The 22,865-nt window shown below is 61.4% G+C and overlaps 2 protein-coding genes across 2 annotated transcripts; one reads left to right on the top strand and one right to left on the bottom strand.

The window, feature by feature from the left end:
- Nucleotides 1-1,401: 1,401 nt before the first annotated feature.
- Nucleotides 1,402-4,622, top strand: GNAT1 (G protein subunit alpha transducin 1). The gene is made up of 8 exons (XM_086469910.1): nucleotides 1,402-1,507; nucleotides 2,809-2,851; nucleotides 3,091-3,232; nucleotides 3,306-3,463; nucleotides 3,562-3,690; nucleotides 3,776-3,905; nucleotides 4,014-4,167; nucleotides 4,432-4,622. Exons 1-8 carry the CDS (start codon nucleotides 1,402-1,404, stop codon nucleotides 4,620-4,622), a joined length of 1,053 nt encoding a protein of 350 aa, XP_086326036.1.
- Nucleotides 4,623-6,167: 1,545 nt separating this feature from the next.
- On the bottom strand, nucleotides 6,168-21,788 carry GNAI2 (G protein subunit alpha i2). The gene is made up of 9 exons (XM_086469865.1): nucleotides 21,671-21,788; nucleotides 12,705-12,747; nucleotides 12,383-12,524; nucleotides 11,842-12,002; nucleotides 9,206-9,334; nucleotides 7,908-8,037; nucleotides 7,529-7,682; nucleotides 6,946-7,153; nucleotides 6,168-6,786 (listed from the first exon to the last, which is right to left on the bottom strand). Exons 1-8 carry the CDS (start codon nucleotides 21,786-21,788, stop codon nucleotides 6,963-6,965), a joined length of 1,068 nt encoding a protein of 355 aa, XP_086325991.1. The 3' UTR covers nucleotides 6,168-6,786; nucleotides 6,946-6,962.
- Between the last annotated feature and the right edge of the window lie 1,077 nt (nucleotides 21,789-22,865).

Below are 22,865 nucleotides of genomic sequence, written 5' to 3'. Positions count from 1 at the left end.
TAGACTGGGGGCGCTGGGCTGGGTCCTTTCGCCCCCTGGCGGCCTAGCGCGGCTCTGCAGGAGCTCTGCGGGGCGGGGCGGGGCGGGGGGGCATGGGCGGGGGGAGGGGGGTCGGGACACTGGGCTCTACTGGGAACACCTAGGGCAGTCCTGGCAGGGCCTGGGGACACTGGGGGCGGGGGGACACAGAGGGGTTACTGGGGTGTCCCTGGGAACGCTAAGTCTTACCGGAGTGGCCATGATGGCAATGGGTGGGCGCTGGGGACATGGGAGGGGGGAACTGGTGGCCTAAGAACACTGGGGAAGGGTGCAAAGAGGTCTGGGGTCAGGGGTCACTGCGGTTGGTGTGGGAGCACTGGGGTGGCACTGGGGTGCACCTGGATGTTGGGCAGGGCTTTTTTGGTGGTGGGGGGGTGGTGGTGATGTGTGTCCTGAAGACACCAGGGTGTACTGGGATTGCCTGGGGGCACTGGGGTCATACTGGGATTTCTCCTTGGGGTACTGAGGAATGTTACTGGGGAGGGGCTTGGGGGCCCTGGGGAGGCATCCCTGAGGACATTATGCAGGTGTTGCTGGAGGCGTCTGGGGACACTCAGGGAGTGTGATACTGGGCTGGCCTGCTGACAGCGGGAGCCTACTGGTGGGTGGCTGGGGACACTAAGAAGTGCATCCCAGGGGCCTGGGGACATTGGTGGAGGGTCCTGGAAGGGGTCCTGGAGACACAGGGTGGGGTGACTGGGGCTGGCGTTTCACCACTGAGGGTGAGGGGGTGTGTGTGTGTGTGTCTGCCTGTGGGGATACTGGGATGGATTACTGGGGGGAGCTGTGGGCACTGGTCCAGAGCGGGAGGGATGACTGGCGTGAGCTGGGGACAATGGGGACATTTCCACCCACTGTCTCCAGCCCCTGCCAGACCCCTGCAGAGCCCCCCAGCTCAAACCCCTCCAGGGTCCACAGCAGAGCTGGAGCTGTGTGGTCCCACGTCCCCAGGGATGGCTGGGTCACTGTCCCCAGCCCCAGAGCAGGGGGGGGGCGGGGGGTGTGGGGCTGGCTGGCCTTGAGCCCCCCCAGCAGAAGAGCTGACGCTGGGAGCCACGGGATTGCTGAGCTCAGCCTGCTGCAGATTTAAGGGGGTTTATCCAGGGAGGGAGGGTGGACAGCTTAAGCCATGGGTGCTGAGCGCAGCACCCCACCACGCATCCCCCGGGGACCTTGGCCCCGTCCTTGGCCCACATTGGGTGGGCGGTGGCAGCAGTGGCAGTGGTGGCAGCGGGGCAGTCGACGGCGAGCGCAGCGGGCACAGGGAGGCGAGCACTGGAGGCAGCGGGGGGCTGGAGCTCGTTGCCCATCCTGGTGCTGACCTCCAAGGAGCGGGTGAGCCGCAGGGCCGCAGGGCCGAGGATGGGCGCCGGGGCCAGTGCCGAGGAGAAGCATTCCCGTGAGCTGGAGAAGAAGCTCAAGGAAGATGCTGAGAAGGATGCCAGGACCGTCAAGCTGCTGCTGCTGGGTATGGCAGGGGACAACACCCTGGGGGAGACACCCGTCCTTTGTGCATCTTGCCCCAACAGCCCACCCAATGTTCCTCTGACTCTTCCCTGCACCCCTCAACCCAACCTAACATTCCTCCAACCCTCCAGACACACCCCCTAAACCCAATACCCCACCCCAACAGCCCACCCAATGTTTCCCTGACTCTCCCAGCACCCCTAAAAGCAACCAGCCCACCCCAACAGCACCCCCATTCCCAGGCAGCCCTAAACCCACTCTCCCCACCTCAACAGCCCACCCAGTGTTTCCCTGATGCCTCCAGCACCCCTAAATCCAAACAGCCCACCCCAAGAATGCCCTCAACAGCCACCTGCTCCCAGGCAACCCTAAAACCAACCAACCCACCCCAACGACGCACCTGAAGTTTCTCTGACCCCCCCTAAACCAAGCCCACCCAGCCCAACAGTCCACCCAACAGGCCTCTGGTCCTAAGCACCCCTAAAGCCAAGCAGCACACCCTAACAACCCCCTAATGTTTTCCTTGCCCCCCCCCCAGCACCTCTAAACCCAATATAACAGTCCCCCATTCCAGGGCTTCCCTAAACCAGCTCATCTCAACAGCTTGCTCAACAGCCCCCTCCACCCCACCCGCACACCAGGCACCCCAAACCCAACAACCCAGCTCAACAGCCCACCCTAAAATCCCTCAGCTTCCAGGTATCCCCTAAACCCAACCTGACCACCCAACATCCCCCCACTCCCAGGCCCCCCTGGACCCCACCCACGCACCTCAAGAGCCTTCAGCAACACCACTTACCAGCATCCCACCCTGGCAGACCCCACCCCGTCCTCCTAGGCACCCCCATGCAGCCCACACCACCACTCCTGTGTTTGTCCCTGCAGCACCCCAGCACTGAGAGTCCCTCCCAGTCCCTGCCAGCTGCCCCAGTGGTGCCCAGGGAGTGGGGTGCCATAGACGTGGTGGGGCCACGGGTGCCATTGCTGCCCTCCCAGCATGGGGCACATCCCCCTGCACTGCCACAGGCTCGAAGCATCAGGTGGTGGGTGGTGGGGTTGCAATGCCACTGTGTCCCCAACCCCTCCTCTGTGTCCCCAGACACGTCGCCAGCTGAGCTGCTGCAGATCCCATTAGCCACAGTGGCTCCGTCCAACCTTAATGCCTGCTGGCACGAGGCTGTAATCCCACTGCCCTGACCCATGGACCTGGCATGGCCACCAGTGCCCCCTGACCATGCCAGGCACCAGGGGGACCAGGGGGCCCGCGCAGGCACTACCATGACCTGTGCTTTGTCCCCACAGGAGCAGGGGAGTCGGGGAAGAGCACCATTGTCAAGCAGATGAAGTAAGTGCCAAGGGGTGCTTGGCTGTGTCCCACCCCACCACATGTCTGCCCCACACCGCAGCCACAGGGTGCCCCTGTCCCATCGTGCCTGGCTCTGCCCCATGCCATAGCCATGGGGTGCACCCACCCCTTAGTGCCTTGCTCAACCCCATGGTGCCCACCTCAGCTGCATGCTGCACACATGGGTGCCACCTACCCCACGGTGCCCAGCTCAGCCCCATGCCCCCCTCCCCGGCCAGGATCATCCACCAGGATGGTTACTCACTGGAGGAATGTCTGGAGTTCATCGCCATCATCTACAGCAACACGCTCCAGTCCATGCTGGCCATTGTGCGGGCCATGACCACCCTGAACATCCAGTATGGGGACTCAGCTCGCCAGGTGAGGAGCACCCCACGACAAACACAGAGGTCCCTGCATCCCCCCAGCCCTGCTGAGCCCCTCTCCCTTGTAGGATGATGCCCGCAAGCTGCTGCACCTCTCAGACACCATCGAGGAGGGCACCATGCCCAAGGAGATGTCAGACATCATTGGGCGGCTCTGGAAGGATACGGGCATCCAAGCCTGCTTCGACCGCGCCTCCGAGTACCAGCTCAATGACTCAGCCGGCTAGTATGTGGGGTGGGGGTCTGGGGGGGTGTGGGGTGTGTGTGTGTGTGCTGTTCTGGTGATGCCAACCCATGTCTTATGCTCTCCACGTGCCCGGCCAGCTACCTGTCAGACCTGGAGCGCCTGGTGACCCCTGGCTATGTCCCCACGGAGCAGGATGTGCTGCGCTCCCGAGTCAAGACCACCGGCATCATCGAGACCCAGTTCTCCTTCAAAGACCTCAACTTCAGGTGGGGGCCGAGCCCTCAGTGAGGGCTGGTGCCAGGAGGTGGGCAGGGGGTGGGGGTGCTGACCCCCCCCCCATGCCCTGGCCAGGATGTTCGATGTGGGTGGCCAGCGCTCAGAACGGAAGAAATGGATCCATTGCTTTGAAGGGGTGACCTGCATCATCTTCATCGCAGCCCTCAGCGCCTACGACATGGTCCTGGTAGAGGACGATGAAGTGGTGAGGAAGGCTTACCAGCCCGCACTCCCTCCTCTTTGTCTCCATCATCATGACATCTGGGGGGGGGGGGGTGTCCCTTGGGGCTGACGGGGCTGTGTCCCTCCACAGAACCGCATGCACGAGAGCCTGCACCTCTTCAACAGCATCTGCAACCACCGCTACTTTGCCACCACCTCCATCGTCCTCTTCCTCAACAAGAAGGACGTTTTCCTGGAGAAGATCAAGAAGGCCCACCTCAGCATCTGCTTCCCCGACTATGATGGTGAGGGTGGCAGCGGCTCTCCCACCGGGTGCAGGCAGGTGGTGGTGGGAAGGTGGTGAAGGGTTGGGTGCCAGCACCCTGCAGCAGCCACCCACCAGGTGTCCTCAGCACCCCATGCAAGTGATGCTGCACTAGCCTTGCTCATGGACCGAGCAAGGTTTGCTCACCCGGGAGAGCGCTGGGTGACACTGGGCGAGCACTCATGGTGGCGGGGGGGGGGGACACCAGCCCAGGAGGGGACCCTGCTCACTGCCACACCACCAGGTCCCAACACCTATGACGACGCGGGCAACTACATCAAGCTGCAGTTCCTGGAGCTGAATATGCGGCGGGACGTGAAAGAGATCTACTCCCACATGACCTGCGCCACCGATACCGAAAACGTCAAGTTTGTCTTCGACGCCGTCACTGACATCATCATCAAGGAGAACCTCAAGGACTGCGGGCTCTTCTGAGCCCCAGCCCCAGCGCCCCCTTCCCAGCCCGGGCCTCCCCATCCCCTGGGGTCCAGCCCCACCACTGCCCCCATCCCCGCTCCGCAACCATCTCTGTTTGCCCCGAAAACCTGGGATTTGACTCACTCAGCCTCAGAGCCACCCCTGGGTGGGGGGCATGGCCACACTCCCCCTCCTCACCAGCTCTCCCACTGGCCAGCACTGCAGGGCACCTGGTGCTGCTGAGTGCTGAGGGGTACTGGGTGACCCTGGGTGCTGCAGCATGCTGGGGATCCCTGGGTACCCCTTGGAGCTGGGGAGTACTGGGGGTCCCTTGGTAACCCTTGGAGCTGGAGGGGTGTGGGGCAGTCCTTTGGGTGCTGGTTGTCCCTGGGTACTCCTTAGAGCCAGGGGTGCTGGGGGTCCCTGGGTGCCCATTGGAGCTAGAGTGCTGGGGGTCCCTTGGGGTGCTGCAGGTCTCTGAGTGCCCCTTGGAGCTGAGGGGTGCTGTGGGGTCCTGGGTGTCCTGGGGTTCCATTTGGAGTTGGGGGGGGGGTGCCGAGGGGGGGTCTCCAGAAACCCCTTGGAGCTGAGGGGTGCTGTGGGGTCCTGGGTGTCCTGGGGTTCCATTTGGAGCTGGGGGGGGGGGTGCCGGGGGGGGGGGTCTCCAGAAACCCCTTGGAGCTGAGGGGTGCTGTGGGTCCCTGGATGACAATGCTGGAGAGGCTGGGAGGTCTTTGGGTGCCCCCTGGAGCTGAGGGGGTGCTGGAGGGGTCCTTTGGGTGCTGCAGGGTGCTGGGTGTCCACGGGTGGCCCCTGGAGCTGGGGATCCCTGTGGGCTGCTGGGTGCAAGAGGTGCTAGATCTCCCTTGGGGCCACAGGTCACTGGATGTCCCTGGGCACTGTGTGTCCCCAAGGACTGTGTGGTACTAGGGCCCCTGGGTGCCACCATTCCCCTGCTGCAGGGCCAGGGGCTAGTCATGGCTGCCCCCAGCAGCACCACCAGCTGCTGAGCCACCACCCCTGGCTCAGCCCCCCAGCAACATCCCAGCTCCCTCCCCAAGGCTGCCACTGCTGCCCTCACCTCCCACACCCAAGGGATGCTGCTGAGCCCCCCAGGGTGATGCTAGCCCACCCTATGTCCCTCTCCCATGCCTGGGGATCTCCCAGCCCTCCCACAGAGGTGAAGCACCCATGCCCACCCCCAGGTGATGGAGAGGGGTGTCAGTATACATATTTTGTTTCGTTTTTTTTGTTTTTTTTTTTTCCTTTCTACATTTTATTATTTCAAATCATGTGAACAATTCAGTAAAACATCCTGTGGGAAAAGCGAGGCCGCGGGCACCGGCTGAGGGGACCCCCCCAGGCTGGGGGGGGGACAGCGGGGGCCGGTCTGTACAGCGGGCTCTCCTCGCCCAATGCAACAGCTAGCCCTACAAAACTAGGCTTAGAAAGAAGGGGGGGGGAATACAGGCAGCGGGCAGCACCCCCCTGCCCGCCCTCCTGCCCAGCCGCTGCCCACCAGGGGCTGTCCGACCCTCTGGGCGATGGGGCGGGGGGCAGCGAGGCAGGGTGGGGCAGGGACCCCCCCCAAGGCACACGGTTGGGGGGTGGGCTGGCCATGGAGGATGCCGCCACCACGTAGCACTTGACGCTTTTAAATAGTTTGGTAAAAAGGTTTCTTTAAAAAGCAACCTCGCCCCAGCCGGTGTGGTGTGGTTTTTTGCATGGTTTTGGGTTGGGTTTTAGGTGTTGGGCTTTTTTTTTCTTTTTTTCTTTTTTTTTCTTTCTTTTCTGGTTTACTAAAAGGAATGTCATTGGTTGTGTTTTTGGCCAGCTGGGAATCCCTGAGGGGACCCCTGTGTCCCCTCCCCGAGCCAGCAACACTTACAATGTAAACAGTGAGAGCGCCAGGGCTCAGAAGCGAATGAACAGGGGGGCTGGAGGGGTTCGGGGTTTAAAAAACAACATTAAAACCTCTTTTTACCCAGGAAGGCTGATGCCGGCAAGGAGGAGGAGGAGGATTGCGGGGGGTGAGCATGGGTGGCAGGAGGGACATGGGCCCTGCCGTTGCACTGGAACCCAAAAAGTCTTTTTATGGGTGACGGGCAGAGGGATGAATCCAAAGAGAAGCAGGAGGGGGGGGGGCGGCATGGTCCTTCCTTCACCGGCGCGGACGGGGGTCCTAGGAGAGAGCGGGCGGTGAGTGGGTGGGGTCTGTGGAGCGGGGCACAGGCACCCACCATCAGCCTGGGTCACAGTGCAGATGGCAGGGGGTGCCCATCCCCAGAGGATGCTCTGTGACCACCCCATTTTGGGGGCCACCACCAGGACCACCACCCACCTGGGCAGCGCCAGCCCTCAGAAGAGCCCGCAGTCCTTCAGGTTGTTTTTGATGATGACGTCGGTGACGGCATCAAAGACGAACTGCACGTTCTTGGTGTCGGTGGCGCAGGTGAAGTGGGTGTAGATCTCCTTGGTGTCCTTCCGCTTGTTCAGGTCCTCAAACTTGCTCTGGATGTACCCAGCTGCCTCATCGTACTTGTTGGCCCCTAGGGAGGAGGAGACACTGGGCTGCCCTACGGCCACCCTGGGGACACCAGCACCCCCCTGCCACTGGCACCGAAGGGGTTTGGTCTCGGCTTGGCTCCCCACACCGTCGCAACCACCACCCTGATGCCAAATTGATGCTCTGCACAGTGAGCCTCAGCTAAATCCCCCCCAGGGCTGCTGCCTCTTTGTCCCCCCCATCTTCCCCCATCCCCTGAGGAACCTCAAACACCACCAAACTCCACTCGCTGCCCCAATGTGCTGTTCCCGGGTACAGGAGAGCCACCATCTCCATCCCCAGTATTTCCTGTGACACTGCCTGTGCAAGGCACCGCCTGCTCCTCCTGTCAGGTCAGTCACCGAGTGTCCAGCGATACCTGTGTACTCAGGGAAGCAGATGGTCAGGGGGCTGTGCACGATCTTCTCCTCAAAGAGGTCCTTCTTGTTGAGGAAGAGGATGATAGACGTGTCCGTGAACCACTTGTTGTTGCAGATGCTGTCAAAGAGCTTCATGCTCTCATGCATTCGGTTCTGGCAGGGGAGATGGCAGCCTGAGCTGGGCAGGGACCCCCAGGCAGCACCCGTCCCACTGCTGCCCCTCCACCACTCCTGCCTGCCCAGGCAGAGGCTGCTGATGGCCCTGCAAGGCTTGGGCCACACTGGCCAGGGCACTGTGGGCACCAGAGAAGGGGGTGCTCCCCCAGCCCCCCAAGGAGGGGATAAGACATGGTGCCAGCTCCATCCCCTCTGACTCACCATCTCCTCGTCTTCAGCCAGCACCAGGTCATAGGCACTCAGGGCCACGCAGAAAATGATGGCAGTCACCCCCTCAAAGCAGTGGATCCACTTCTTCCGCTCCGACCGCTGGCCACCCACATCGAACATCCTGCAGCAAGGAGGTGGCGTGGCGATGGGCGGCAGCTCCCGGCCCCACCACCCTCGCCCCACGCCCTGCCTCAGTTTCCCCAGATGCCTGGAGCAGGAGCAGCACCAGGGCAGGCAGAGCACAGTGCCTCTGCCCCAGGGATTTTGAAGTGCCGCAGATCCACTCCGGCACCTGCTGCCCATCTCAGGGGCAGGGAGGTGTCCAGGCTCACTTCCCAGCCAGAGCAAAACCCCGCCGTGAGCCAGGCAGGATCAGGCTGCCTTTCCCAGCAGGTGTCAGCATGATGTTCCCTGGAGCCAAGCTCCAGGAGATGCTCTCGGAGACCTGCTCCGGAGCAGGCGCCTGCAGGGTTTGGTCAGAGACCTTGGACCAAGGGGATCCGCTGGCGCTCAGCCAAGTAGCCACGGGCTCAGCAGGATTGTGGGCAGTACCAGGGCTCAGGGGATGGTCCCAGTGCCTCTCCCACTGTGGGCAGCAGAGGATGCCCTGCCTCCACGGAGATGAGCCTGGCAGCAGCGCCACACTCACCACCAGCTGCCCGGCTGGCAAGGAGGCTTCCTCACTGCTATGCCCCGCCCCACCCCAGACCGTCCTCTCTGCCCCACTGCCACATCCAAAGCACAGCCCTGGCAATGCGTGACCAAGCACCTCCATCCCACTGGGGTGGCACAGGAGTCCCTGAGAGGCCCCCACACTCAGAGAGGACCCCAGTAGATCTTTCTGTCAGCAGCTCCGTTGCCAAGTGACTAAATCCCCCAGGATGTACACAATGCCAGCCTTTTGCCTCAGAAACTGGAGCCTTAACTGTTTCCCATGGATTTTCAGTGAGCAGCAGCGCCAGTGCCCAACCCCAAGACCCCGGCTCCCACCCAGCGCCCTTCCCGCAGTGGAAGAGGCGTCATGGCACTCGGAGAACAGCTTCCCTCTTCCTCTCCTCGCCAGAGGCTGGATCCACCCCCAGGCCGAGCCCTGTGAGGCGTTTTTGAGGCTGCTCCAGCTATTTCGGCGGTTTCCGCTCTCTCCAAGGCAGCAGCTCCCACCATGAGCAAACCCAGGAGGCCTCGGTACATGCAGCACTCAAGGAGGATCCAGCCTGACATGGGGAGGAATGGGGATTTTTTTTTTTTTTTTGCCTTGGAAAAGCCAAAAGGGAAAGGGTCAGACGTACTTGAAGTGCAGGTCCTTGAAGGTGAAGTGGGTCTCTACGATGCCAGTGGTCTTCACCCTGGTGCGCAGCACGTCCTGCTGAGTGGGGATGTAGTCGGCACGGGCTATCCTCTCCAGGTCATTCAGGTAGCTGGGGAGAGAGCAGAAAGGCACTGGTGAAGCTGTCATCCTGCATCCCATGGGGCATCCCCACACCACCCCAGGGTCCCCTGCCCACACCCCAGCATCGTCCATTCGGGGTGGGCAGTGCCGAGCCAGGCAGCACAGTAGACCCCACCCGCACCCCGGGGTCACCCCAAGGCCCTGCCAGACACAGGCAGGGCAGGGCAGGACAGCCAGCTGCCTGGGCAGCAAGGGGACACATGGGAACATGGGCTTGGGGGGCACTGTGCTGGCACCGGGCGCCAGGCAGGACACACAGCTGGGGCTAGGGTGCTCCCCCCAGTTCCCCCAGCCGTTTGCACGGGGGAAATGGCAAGAAGAAAGTATTCAGTGCTATAGCAACCAGCCGCAGCGCCTGCGGAAACAATCGATGGCGCCGTGCCATTTATAGTCAAAAAACACAAAGGGCCAGCGTCCTGGGAGGAAGTGGGAGGCGAGTAGCTGGAGGGATGGGGAGCAGTGCGGCTGGGGGCTGCTGCCCACCCCGAGCCCCCCAGGGCGGCATCGCCTGCCCTGCTGCCTGGCCCGGCCCTACCAGACCCCAGCTCCCAGCAGCGGTGGTGGCTCAGTCCCCAAGCAGCTGCTGAGACTGACTGAGGGGTGCCAGGGGAATCAAGGCAGGTTTCAATTTCTCCAGCTCACGTTGCTTTAATTGGGTTATTATAAACAGGCTCCTTTAAGTAAATTAGGCTTGCGCTAATTAAGGCCTTTGCAGCTCCGTAATCTGGTGAAAGCCAGATTACAGCTAGCGAGGCCACGGGGATCCCCAGCTCTGATGGCAGCACGGCTGCTCACCAGCTCCTGGGAAACCCTCTGGCATGCCAGGGCAAAGCCAGAGCCGTGGGTGCCCGGGATCCCACCACGGGTGCAAGGGCGGGGGGGGGGCCGACGCGGAGCAGCTCAAAAACAGCCGGAAACACATGCGGCCTCCGGCTGACAAAAAAAACAGGAAACACCACAGCAAGGCCATGCACGGCACCAGCGACACTCGGACCTCATGCCCAGCCCCGGGGTGCTGGCAAGCGCGTGCCCTGGTGCCCTGCGCTCCTGGCACCCCAAGGGGCTGTGGAGGAGGAGGCCAGGGGCTGACGCAGAGGGCTGGGGAGCAGGTGGGCTGCGTGCTGGGCATGGCACGGGGCTCCTCGTCCCCAGGGTCACAGCACCAACCCCACAGGGATGGACAGGGCATTGAATACTGCACCAGCATCTCTGGGGGGCTGGAGAAAGGCTGGAGCAATAGCTCGAGGGGGCTCCTAATTAATGCTTGTCCAACCCCCGCAATGTGCCAAACGCTCCACAAATGCACTTCCAGTGACACTCCATTTGCAGATATATTTGCTCCTGCTGTGAGTGCGAGCTGCCAGGCACCTGCCAGGTCTCCTGTGCCTCCAAACCAGCACCCACGGCACAGCACGACACTGCCTGGGAAATGCCAGTGCTGGCTGGGGAGCAATGGGGCTGAGCAGGACAGGGGCTGGGGAGCATGGGCAGGTGCCAGGCAGGAAGAAGCGAAAGCCACAGGCACTGGAGGAAAGCACCGGTAGGAGCTTCTCCAGGGTGGGCGCCTGCCCAGAGCTTTCCTGCAACCTCTTCCCCTCAGTGACCTCAGTGCAGAAGAGAGACCCATCAGTGCCAAGCAGGAGGGGACGGCTGGGCTGGCACGCAGGGATCAAGCAGCCCCCAGCACAGAAGCAAGTCCCAAGGGTGCTCAAACCCCGTCGGGGCCAGCCCTGGCAGGGGTTTCCTGGCACACCACAAGCTCCTCCCAGCTCTGCTTTACCACAAGGGGTCTGGGCAGAGAGGGCAGGAGGGCACCATGCAAGCTGAGCGCAGCCTCGGCCACACCACCCTCTCCAGCAATCATACTTTAGGCAGATTAACTTATTTATTAAATCTCTTCAGGGATAAACCCAACCAGATGCAGGCAATTTATCTACCTAAACACTAGTTTGCTGGCTAATGCAGTAGTACAATGCCAAGTCCTTCCATATAAGTTAAAAGTTAAAAAGAAAAAGAAAAGCCTCTTGTGCATCCTACTCATCCTGTTCAGACATAAGAATCCCCAGTGCTTTCTTTGGGGCTTTTTCTTGCCTTCATGGCCCATAAAAGTCCATGAGGATGGGCAGGACCCCTGGCTGTACTCACATGAGGGGAGCCATCTCAGAGAGGCCAGGGGAGAACATCCCCAGGGAAGGGTAGGGGGCACAGAGCGGCAGCAGGAGGGGGATGGCCCAGTGCCCTGCTCCTAGGGGATGCAGCACCCCATCAGAGGAGGAAACAGCTTTCGAAACATCCGCCTTCCCAGTTCTGCTCTGGCTTAGCCCCAGCGCCGGGTGGGAAGTGGCAGCATCAGCCCCCAAGCCTGGTGATGGGGAACAGCAGCCCCCGAGGGGATTTTCTGTTGCTCAATAAAAGCGACGTGGCCCACAGGGCGCAGATCCAGGCGAGCTGGGGGAGAGGAGCAGAGGTACTCACTAGGCAGCAGAGTCATTCAGCTGGTACTCTCGGGAGCGGTTAAAACAAGCTTGGACTCCATTGTCAGCCCACAGCCTCCGGATCACGTTGGCCAGGTCCTCCGGCATGGTGCCCTGTTCCTCAGCAGTGCAGGAGAGTGCAAACAGCTGCCGAGCGTCATCCTGCGAGGAAAAACCAGGGCTCGAGCATCGGCATGGGGTTATCAAGGCTCGCTCTGCCCCAAAGGACTTGACCAGAGCCCACGGTGTCCCACCCGGACAGCAGGGCAGGAGCTCCAGTGGTGGATGGGGACAAGACCCAAGTGAAGCAGCAGGACCCCCACCCTTGCACCCATCAGGGGCTGTGCCAGGGCACCCACCCATGGGTTACGCTTTGGGTCCCCCCATCCTCAGCACCAGGGACACGAGGTCACAGCCAGCCAGGGAGCAGCGGGGCTTGGGCAGAGCCACCCTTAATCCTGGTCCAGCTTTGGGCACATCTGCTTTTGCCCCACAGGAACCCCCACCCCTGCCAGACACGGTGGGAGAAGGAGGGCACCCACTGCTCTGGAGGAGTCTCCAAAGTCGATCTGCAGGTTCCCCATCGCCTTGATGATGGCCATGATGGACTGGATGGTGTTGCTGTAGACCACGGCTTTGTACTGCCGGCACTCCTCCTCTGAGTAGCCATCCTCGTGGATGATCCTGGGGCAGGGGAGAGACATAGGCAAGGTCAGCCCTCTGCAGGGCACTCCAGCATGCTGCCCCCCACCCATGTTCTTCAGCAACACCAATGGGGAGCTTTCCCCAGCAGCCACCAGCTTCAGAGCCCATGGCCAAGGTCTGCGTGGTGTTGGCTGCAGCAATGGTGCAGGGACCACTCACTTCATCTGTTTGACGATGGTACTCTTCCCAGACTCACCAGCACCTGCACAGAAACAAGAAAGGGGGACAAGCAGTGAGGTGCTGCCCAAAGTCAGGGACGCCCATCCTATTGGTCAGAAAGGGAAGGCAGCAGGCACCTCAGCCATCAGAGAAGAGCTCCCAGTGTCAGCTGGAGCAGATGCTTAGATGGGCACCAGGCATGTCAGGGCCAAGACAGGGGGAGGAAAAGGCGAGCCTCGGGGGGACCTTGCAATAGCTCCGGAGAGGAGAAACAACACCTGCTCCAGGCCAGGAAAATGGCACCAACACCCTAATGTTTGCCCTGTGGTCCCAGCACGCTGCAGCCGAGACGACTGGCAGCCCCAGCTTCATTCAAGCTTAGAAATAGGGACACCCCTGCGACAGGGGGCTAAGCCCTGCCTGTCACCCTCCATCTCAGCTCCAGGAAGAGGCTGAGCTTAGCTGCTGCATCCCACATGCCACATCCCTACTGTGTCAGGGTACCACGGAGCATCATCCCTGCCACATGCCCACGACTGGAGCTGGCAGCAGCCAGGACACAGAGATGCTCGCGCCATCAAGTATGGGCAGTGGGTCAGGCACCCGAAACTGAGCACCCCAGGGAACTCTGGAAGAAGCTGCTGCCTCTGCCATCCAGCTCCCAGTGGGATCAGTCGCCCCCGGGTTGCTTTTTAAATAGTACGCACTTTCCAGCCTGCTGGGTCCTGCGCCCCAGCCCGGCTGCAGAGGCGGCTGCCAGCAGGGAAAGCCGATGACTTTTGGGCTGGGTTTTATTTTCAGCATCCAAACACAGGATGCCAGGGGTTCAGAGGGGACAGCCAGGGTGCCGAAGACTCCCACTTGGGTATGTTACCCCTGCGTAGGCGACGTGCAGCTCCTGGCCCAGCCCTCCCTCCCCAGGCTGGGAGCAGGGAAGGAGTGAAGTCACCCCGACTTCAAGAAAAGGGAAGCTCAAAAGGGAAGCTGAAAGTGATGGTGCATGTCCCTTGTCCCCTCTCCAGGCAGGGAGTGCCACGGAGATGGATGAGCACCTGGCTCGCCTTGCTCTGAGACCCCCAGCAGGACGAGCCCCCTTCGGCCAGGGATCAGTGGTTCCTGCCTCTGGGTGCAAATCACAGGGGATCCCCCCAGTCCAAGTCCACCCCTGAGTCCTCTGCCAGCCCTCTCAGCAGGTCCCCCCCACTGCTGCCCTCAGCCATGGAGCTGCCCTTACGGGGGGCCCCAAGCAGGCAGCGGCAGGGCTGCGCCGGCATGGCCGCAGAGGGGGAAGAGAGATTACAGAGGAGTTTAAAAAAAAAAAAAAAAATTACACTAAAATTAACCAGGAAAAACAGAGCCCGTCATGCCAGCTGAGACATGGCAGCAGGGAGCAAATGCTTTCTGCCCATGCCACCGGCATAAATGCAGCCTAGGTGGTGGGCACACATCCACATGGACATCACTGTGGGTACAGCTCAGGGCACAGAGCCCCCCGAGGGGGGGCCGTATCGAGGCTATTAACAGACCCTACATTTATTACCACGACCACCCTACTCCATGGTTTCCGTGCTGTATGTGCTAAGGGAGAGGCTTTGCTCAGCCCAGAGGTGAGCATTTGGCATGGTGGGGGCTCTCCAGCCCTGCCAGCCCAGCCTCCACCGGCACCCTTGGGATGCTGACGCGGCACCCAGCACAGCCCGGCTGGTGTTTGTGGTCAGCGCTGGCAACTCCTGCCCAGAGCCGGGAGCAGAGCGGGGGAAGGACTCAGCGTATCCCTTCATTTTTTCCATTAAATACCTCTGGTTTCCAACAACGCCGCCCTGTACCGCTGGGCTCAGCAGCCAGAGCCGGCTGCATTCACCGTGCTCTTCTCCGGCGGGTGCCTGGACAGGGAAACTGAGGCACACAGCAAGAGAGGATGCTGTTTATAAGCATCCCTGGGATGAGGTGTCAGAGAGTCATGCCCTAGCCTCCTGCTCTGCCTGACACTTGCTCCCTGCTCAGGAGGGAACAACCGCCCTGGGACCTCTTGCCTGCTCCCGGCAAGGTGACAGTCACTGTCAAGGCAGCAGTCACCGAGGCCAGCCGTTTCCCCTCACAGCTCCTGGCTCCTTCTCCGCAGCCTGCAGCCGTGCCATTGTCCCCCTGTTTCAAGCTAGCACCTCCACTCGCTGGGAGCTCACCCAGCACAAGAGCCCACATGCTTGCAGTGAGCAGAAATTCAGGCCTGAATTAATAACACCGCCCAGCTGCCCTGACAGCGCTCAGAAGGAAGCTGGGGGGAGCAGCAATCAGTGTGTGCGTCCCCCCACCTTCAACTTCCCTTTCAAATCATCATCTTTGCCTAACGAAGGGACCTGGTAATTGCCGGGGAAGTTGCGTGTCTCCCCCTGCCATGCCACCCCCAGCATCTGCTGGGGCTCAATGGGCAGCCCAGCACCCCTCACTCAAATGAGCATGAGGGGACCCTTCCTGGCCCCCCCAGGCGAGCACGGCAGACCGGAAGGGTTTCCAATCCCCGGAAAACCCTGGCTGCCATCCATTCAGCCCCAAAACAATCCCTGGGCAGGGTGCCAGCTGCCGGCTTCCACCCTCTGCCCAAACCAGGCAGGAGGCAGGCAGTGCCAGAGGGGCTTTGCGCCCTTCAGACCCCTCGTGTCGGCAAGGTATTGCAGGGGGACAGAGAGAAGCCCCCTGCCATGGGCTGACCCCACGGCCAGGTTTCCTCCAGCCCTGCCCACTCCCTGCCCGCACTGCCTGCCTGCCGGGACTGTGCAGTGCTCGTTCCCAGAGCAGCGCCTCTTAAAAATAGGAGAGCTCTCTCTCAGGCTGATTTCCCCCTTTTTTTATTAAAAAATAATCTTCAAAAATTTAAAATAAGCAAGCAGCTGCCCGGCTCCAAAACGCCCCATTAATCCACCAGCAAAAAATTTATTTAGCCAACATGTATTTTGCAGCCTGCGATTTAAGATGCTTTCTGGCCAGCATATATTTAATGCAATACATGGAATATATTTCTGGCCAGCATATATTTAATGCTATATTTTTAAGGAGTTGGTCACAGGTTTCAGGGTCCATCTCACCCCACAGCGCCAAGAGGGGATTTTCCATCTTGTCACACAGCACCATCATTTTTTATGCCTTCAAATATCCAGGCAAGGATGGAAGCCATGCACAGCTGGAAAATTTTTCTTATTACAGAGGAGAAGCTGGAATTCAATCTGCCAGTAGGTCCAGAGCCATCCCCATCCCCAGCACCAAGAGCCCCATCCCCAGCCACTGTGCCGGCAAGTTTTCCTGGCCTGGCAAGCAGCAGCTATTATTTGAGCATGGATTTACAGATGGTTTTTGCTGCTGGACAAATCCCTTCCCTGCAGGACAGACAGACAGACAGCTGGACAGAGGGACAGCTGCGGAGCCCATCCCCCTCAGCACCTATGGGGTCCTCGCCACCAAACGGGACTTTCAAAGGTGTGCATTAAAAGAAGAGTTACCCTAAAGACTCAAAAAATAATAATAAAAAGAGATTCCCCTCGCCATTTTCCTTCCTACCCAAAATAGATGGAAAATTGCTGCAAAAATAATCGCGTTTTTTTAAAAGCCCACAGCGACACAGGGCGTTTTTCCCAGGGGCCATCCCATTCCAGGGCAGGGCTGGCAGCTTCCCAGGAGGAGCCCACACATCAGCAGATGGTGGGATGCCACAGCCCCAGGCAAGACCCCAAAAAATTGGGGGTCACCAGGAAGGAGGCACAGACCCCCCTGCCCAGGGCAGCTGATGGAGACGTGGCAAAAAATTCCAAAAAATAAATAAAATAGAAATAAATCGGCAGTGGGAAGGATGTTTGGAGCACACGAGGGAGGAGGGGCTGGGCTGGGGATGGTTTCCCGGGGGGAGCATGGCAAATGCACCCCCGGTGCTGACAAGGGCTGCCGGTATTCGCAAGCTGGACAAAACTATCCTTGTGCCAGGCTTTTTCCAGGAATCCCAGAACTTTGCTGCTCTCTGTCCCTGCCATAGCTGGAGCGATCCCTCTCCCCTGGCACCAGCTGCCCCAGTGCCACAGCTGGGGAAGCGCCCCTGCATGGTTCAGCAGCGAGCTCTCCCCTCCTCCTCAACACATTTGGGGTCACCACCACCAATTTTGGGACTCAGCCCTTAGAAAAGGAGTTTCCTGAAGACCATCACCCACCACACCCCCCTAGCCGCTCCGGGTACAGGGACACCGCAATGGTCCCTGCGTTTCCCCCTCCCCAAACACCCAGAGTGGCTTCGGTGCAGCCCGTGCCAGAGAGCCACCCCCGGTGGTGCCGTGCCCCCACGCCTGCGTGCCATCATCCCCTCCATCCCGCCCTGATGGGGTGGGGGCGCACTCGCTGGCACAGCCGGGATGCTGCTGGCACCCTGCTCCCCCAACCTGGGTTTTCCGCCGGCGGGGATGGAGGATTACTCAGCTCCCCCAGCTCCGGTGATTCAGCCGGCCTCCGGCCCGGAAACCCGCACTCAGGCCTGGAGCAGGAAACCCGGCAGCTGCGGAGAGGCCAGGCCAGACCCGGCTACGGCATTCGGGCACATCGCGATCCCACCCCTGGCACCCACAGCTCTGGGCGGGCTCAGCCCATGGGAGACCTTCTGTGAAGCTATATATATAGGTAAAGCAAAAAGTATATGTATATATATATAATATATAAAAATCAATTTATATATTGCTCCATACAAAAGAGCAATATATACAAAAAAGCTATATATATATTTAAATATACAAAATATATTTTGAATGCATATATGCAAAAATATATATAAACTATATGCATATGAGCCTGCCACCTCTCCTGGGCAAAGCCTAAGCACTCGTCTCAGAACAGAGGGCAGCTGCCTGCACCTGGGACATCACCATCAGGGACATTGGGGTGACCTGTCCCAGGGCCTGGGTGCTGGGCTCCTTCCTCCCACCCCAGCCCTTCTCAAGCCTGGACGCACACTCCAGGGGGTTGGATGTGGGGTCCCCCTAGATCAAACAGCACCGAGCTCTCCCCTGCTCCCTACTCTCCACAACACCTCCTGGTCCATGGCCAGAAACACCACCAGGGCCCTAGCAGTGTCCTCACCAAAGGGAGGACCCAATCTCCTCCCATCACCCTGGACGGGGGCAGGAAGGAGGGCGTAAACAAAACCTCAAGACAGGACGCAGCACAGCACAACGGGCGGCTTGCACGCAAGCACAGGGCAGCGCTGGGGCAATGCAGCCTCCGAAAGTCACAGCTGGTCCCTCCCTTCCTCTATTTTTATGCAAGCCCTGAAAAAAAAGTATAAAGTTGCTGAGCCCTGCCCTGGCCGCCCTCGCCCCGGCTACCAGCTCGCCCAGGCAGGATCTTGTACAGGCAGCTGCCTGCGCGACTTACCCCAGTAAGACCCAGCCCGGGTGGGTGTGAGGGGAGCATCCTTGCCCCAGGATTTGCACCTCCAGCACTGAAAACCACTGGGGATTGACATGATCAACCCACCAGCACGTTCCCCCACCCTGGGTGCCTTCACAGCCTCCAACGCCTTCCCAGCAGCCAAGAAATCCTTTTGCTTTCCTAATCCTCCAAAGGAAGATAAGGAATCTGAACGCGGCGATCACTTGCCTGACACCAATCCTGCATCTCCCCGGAGCACCCCAGCTCCTGCAGGCAGGGCAGAACCTGACTTCCACTGCTGCCCAGCAGAAACGGCCAGCAACTCCAGTGGCTTGAGCTCTGGCAATGCCGAGGAGCCAACAATGGCACAACGGAGAAGATGTTCCAGGTGCTTTCAGGTGCCAGCAGCGGCTCCTGGCCTCTCCCAGCACCAAAACCTTGGGAGGTTGTTGGTTTCCAGCGGCAGGGAATGGGGGTATTGCTTCATTTGGGTCTTCTCCCTGCCAGAGACTGAAGCTTCAAACTATCTGGCACTCAACCTATTTGCCAGAGCTGGCAAACAGCAGAGGAAAAGCTCCAGGCAGTGGCAGGTGCCTCAGGCAGGAGCGATGCTGCGCCCATGCCTGCGGTGCCGGGTGCCATGGGGGGGCGGGGGGGTCCTACCTGCCCCCACCACAGCAGCCATGGCGTGTGTCCCGCCCTCCTCAGCTCACCCACTGCAGCAGAGGAAAGGCAGAAGTGGGCTCATGGCCACATGCAGGGCACGGCGCTGAGCCGAGGCGCCTTCACCAGTCAGACCCAAGCCCTCCACAGCGCCAGCGGCTGGCACAGTCCTACACTCCCACTGCCGCCACCACCACACACCAAGACCGATGCTCTCTGCTCAGGCCGCATCTTGCCCGGCTGCACCGGCAGCTCCAAGCTGCAGCTGCAGGATGGCACGAGCCACCAGCAAAAACCATGCAATGCTTAGAAGAGGCATCTCCTCTTCGTGCCACAGGGTGATTCGGCACAAAGGGTGAAACTATTTTTCTCCTTGGTTTTTTCCCTCCCTAACTTTTCCTCCCTGTTTCTGGAGGACACAGGAAGGTTGCAGCCCCCAGGGAGGACCACAGAGCTCTGCCTTGCCAAGCGTGCCCAAGAGCCAGGGTGCTCACCAGAAAAGCACCCTCCTGGGTTCACACAAAGCCCCAGTTCTCCTCAAAACTTTCCTCCGACCATGGGGAAAAAAATAAACCATAAGAAGGGTGGGCAGTGGGGACATGGGAGCATCCTCCCGGTACGAAGTCCCCACCTCGAGGGGTTCACGTAAAGGGGGCAATGCTGTGAGCAGCCAATGCCGGTCCCACCTCCCCAGCCGCTCCCTGGCGGCTTGGAAGGATTTTCTGGCTGTGGCTCAGCAACGGGCAGCAGCGACCCAAGGCTCCAGTGCTATTTACACCTGAACAGCTGCGAGGGCAAAAAATAAACATAAAAAAAAAATTAAAAAGCCATTTCACTCTATTTTTGGCTTTAGAAACCAGACAATATCAGAAATGTCGCTCGTAAATGCTGGACCTGGCAGAAGGGAGCGCAGTCATCCTCCTCCTCCCGCCTCCACTTTGACACAGAGCAGGACACAGGAAAGGGATGCCAGCCGGCCGGGCCATGCCTTGATCCTCACTGACCAGTGAGCCCCCAGCTGCCCCTCGGTGATGCTCAGTGCCAGCCGGCTGGGCTCCCCCAACCTGGGCACCCAGAGTCGACAGCACCGGGGTGACGTTGCCCATGCCAGCCAGTCCCTGGAGCCCTGTGTAAAGGAGGTGCCAACCCGCCAGGCCGGCTGCAGCCCCTGCCACCGTTACTTCACACCGGGCAGCAGTCTGCGAGGAGCCGCGGCAGCAGCAAGGCCCGGCGCAGAAGCAGCTCGCGGTGAAGCGAGGACCACGTGTTTCCCCAAGAGCCTGCAAACGCCATGGGGTTTCGCTCCGCCGGCACCCTCCCCTCCCCGGAAACAAGCGGGTCGCCCAGCTTGCACAATCAGTGAGCCCCCCCAGTGACGGCGCAGACCCCTGCCCAGCCCCCTCACAACGGGTCTTGCCACCAGCACAGCTCACACCAAGGCAAAAATAAAATAAAAATAAACCCCAAAAACCTAAGCGCTCTGTTAAGCGAGCGTTTCAAGGCGTTAATTACGTATTTCTCAAGGCAGGCAGGAGTTGAGCAAATAAAGGGCTGCCGGATTTCGGCGTGACTTCCTGCTGCTGGCGGCTTCCTCTGCCGACAGCGACAAGCTGAAAGACATTTTCTACCAGCACTCCCCAGGCAGCAGCCGGGGATTTCTCTGCCCATCCCTGGTCCCACCGCCCCACAGTGCCATGGGAGCCCTGCGCGCCCCCATGTCACACCTGGAGCAAGGCTCTCCCTGGGAATTTCAGAAAGGGAATGAAAAGCCCAACTGGGAGTTATTAAAAAAAAAAAAACAAAACACATAAATAAGTGGCTGCCTTGCCTGCAGGCACAGGGCAGGTCTGTGAACGCCCACAGGAGCATCACCGCGGCGCTTTGAAGAGTGCGAGCGGCCCGTTATCGGTATGAAAATTGGGTAACCCGGGGCAGAGCGCCCGTGGGCTGTGCGGGGTCCTGCCTGCTGTGGGCAGCACGTGCGGCAGAGCCTGCTGCCCAAGCCCCCCGCACCCCCACAGTACAGGGAGGGCAAAAGTGGGACGGAGAAGCTCGGGCCTGTGCCGGCGCCCTGGCGGGTGGAGGCGTGGGGCAGCGGGTGCCCCACGGCCCCGTTACCTCCACTCCAGCCAGACTGGGGCCAGGGTGAGAGGAGCCCATGGGGGAGCCCCCTGGCACAGCTGGGCAGCCAGGGGTCCTGGGCAGGCAGGATGGGGTGTCCAGGCTGGCAGGGCCTTTGCTGGGGGCGGGGGCCCAGCCCTGAAGGGATGTGCCCAGGTTGGACACCAGTGGGGTTGGGGGGACAGTACCACAGGGGGGTGGGGCTCGCACCCCACTTCTGGGGGAAACGCCACAGCCAGGGTGGGGCTGGCACCCTGCTCCAGTAGGCCCAGCATCCTACTCCCAGGGGGCAACCCTCAAAGTCCGGGGTGGGGCTGGCACCCCACTCCAGAGGGGATCCCCAAGGCCTGCTGCGGGGCCAGCATCCCACTGCTGGGGGGATCCCTGGGGCCTGCGGTGGGCTCAACACCCCACCCCTGGAGGGGATCCCCAAGGCCTGCTGCGGGGTCAGCACCCCCGTCCTGGGAGGGAACCCGGAAGCCTGGGGTGGGACAGGCACCTCACTGCTGGGGGGATCCCTGGGGCCGGAGATGGGGCCGACACCCCACTGCGGGGGGGTGGGGAGGACCCCGCCGCCTGGGCTGCGGCCGGCATCCCACTCTGGGGGGATTCCCGGGGCGGGGCCGGCACCCTCGCAGGCCAGTACCCAGCGTCGCTGCGGGGCAGCACGGGGAGTGGGGCGGCGAAGCTGCCCGGTTCCGGCAGGGCCGGGTGGGAGAGCCCGGGGCGGTGTCCCGGGGAGGCAAGGGGGGGGGGCGGGGGCGCGGTCCCAGAAGTCTCACCCAGCAGCAGCAGCTTCACCTCCCGCGCCGCCTTCTCGCCATCCTCCCGCAGGTTCTTGTCGATCATGCGGGAGCGCTCGGCGGCCGCCTTGTCCTCGGCGCTCACAGTGCAGCCCATGGCGGCGGCGGCGGCGGCTGCCTGCGCGCGCCCGCGGCTCTGCCCTGCCCGCCCTGTCCGCGCCGCCCTGCCCCGCCCCTGCGCGCCGCCGCGGGGCGGGGCCGACGGGAGGGCGAAGCTGACGGGGCGGGGCAAGGAGAAGGGCGGAGCCTGCCGGGGAGGGGGCGGGCCCGCCGCGGGCAGAGGGGCGGAGCCTCATTCCCTGCCCGGCGGGACGGGCCCCCATGCGGCAGCGCCGGGCACCGGCGTGCGGTAGGACTCGGCGTGCCCCGGGATCGGGGGCGTGGGGCCTCGGTGTGCCCCGGGACAGAGGGGCTTGGGGCCACAGTGTGGTCTGGGACAGGGGGGCATGGGGCTGTGATGTACCCTGGGACAGGGGATCAACAATCCCCAGTGTGCCCCAGGACAGACATGGGGAGGGTGATGGGGTCTGAGTGCTGCATTTGGGGACTGTGGTCTTTGGGCACAGAGAGGTGGGTGCAGCCCTGGGGCCAGCAGTGAGGGGGGATGCTGTGTCTCAGGGCCACCTTCTATGGGGACACCGTGTCACAGGGTGATGGCTCAGCCGTTGGGGCCCTGCTTGTCCCATCATTGGCCGCGGGGCTGAACCCATGTGCCGCGTTGCCAGAGGGTGCCAGGGCTGGGAGTGCCCTTGACGAGGGATGGGGCAGGATGGGGCAAGGGGTACCCCTAGTGCTTCTCCCCCAGCATGGGTCACTTGGGAATTGGACCCCCCATGCAGCCCGAGGAGGGTGCCCGGCTATGCCAGCCGCCCCGCGGGGCTGGCCCGTGCCCAGGAAGATGCGTCAGCTCCGTGCCAGCCCCACGGCAGAGCCTCGCCACACGCCTGGGCCCCTCATCACCCCCCAAGTTGGCACCCACCGAGCAGGGTGGGGGGCAGTGAGAGATGCTCTAATTTAGAAGCCGCCGTGCCAGGGGAAGGGGTGCAGCATTTACCCATGCAGGCCAGCCGTGGGGGCCGTGGGGCAGAGCCTGTGGGCCCGGCCTGGAGGGAGCAGGGCTGTTCCCGTGGGAGCGGGCTGCGGCGCTAATGAGGCTTCGCTAACGAGCTGGCAC

Source organism: Leptosomus discolor, chromosome 9, assembly GCF_034619465.1.
Source record: "Leptosomus discolor isolate bLepDis1 chromosome 9, bLepDis1.hap2, whole genome shotgun sequence".
Lineage (NCBI taxonomy): Eukaryota > Metazoa > Chordata > Aves > Leptosomiformes > Leptosomidae > Leptosomus > Leptosomus discolor.
This window is presented reverse-complemented; position numbering and strand designations above follow the sequence as displayed.

Bases quoted from the DNA above. Each gene is read 5' to 3' on its own strand.
- GNAT1 (XM_086469910.1), top strand. From the start codon at position 1,402: ATGGGCGCCGGGGCCAGTGCCGAGGAGAAGCATTCCCGTGAGCTGGAG. The intron at 3,464-3,561 runs GTATGTGGGGTG...GTGCCCGGCCAG, and splicing joins CTCAATGACTCAGCCGGCTA to CTACCTGTCAGACCTGGAGC. The intron at 4,168-4,431 runs GTGAGGGTGGCA...CCACACCACCAG, and splicing joins CTGCTTCCCCGACTATGATG to GTCCCAACACCTATGACGAC.
- GNAI2 (XM_086469865.1), bottom strand. From the start codon at position 21,788: ATGGGCTGCACTGTGAGCGCCGAGGACAAGGCGGCCGCCGAGCGCTCC. The intron at 12,748-21,670 runs GTGAGACTTCTG...GTTTCTGTGCAG, and splicing joins GGTGAAGCTGCTGCTGCTGG to GTGCTGGTGAGTCTGGGAAG. The intron at 9,335-11,841 runs GTGAGTACCTCT...CTCTCTCCCCAG, and splicing joins CTGAATGACTCTGCTGCCTA to CTACCTGAATGACCTGGAGA.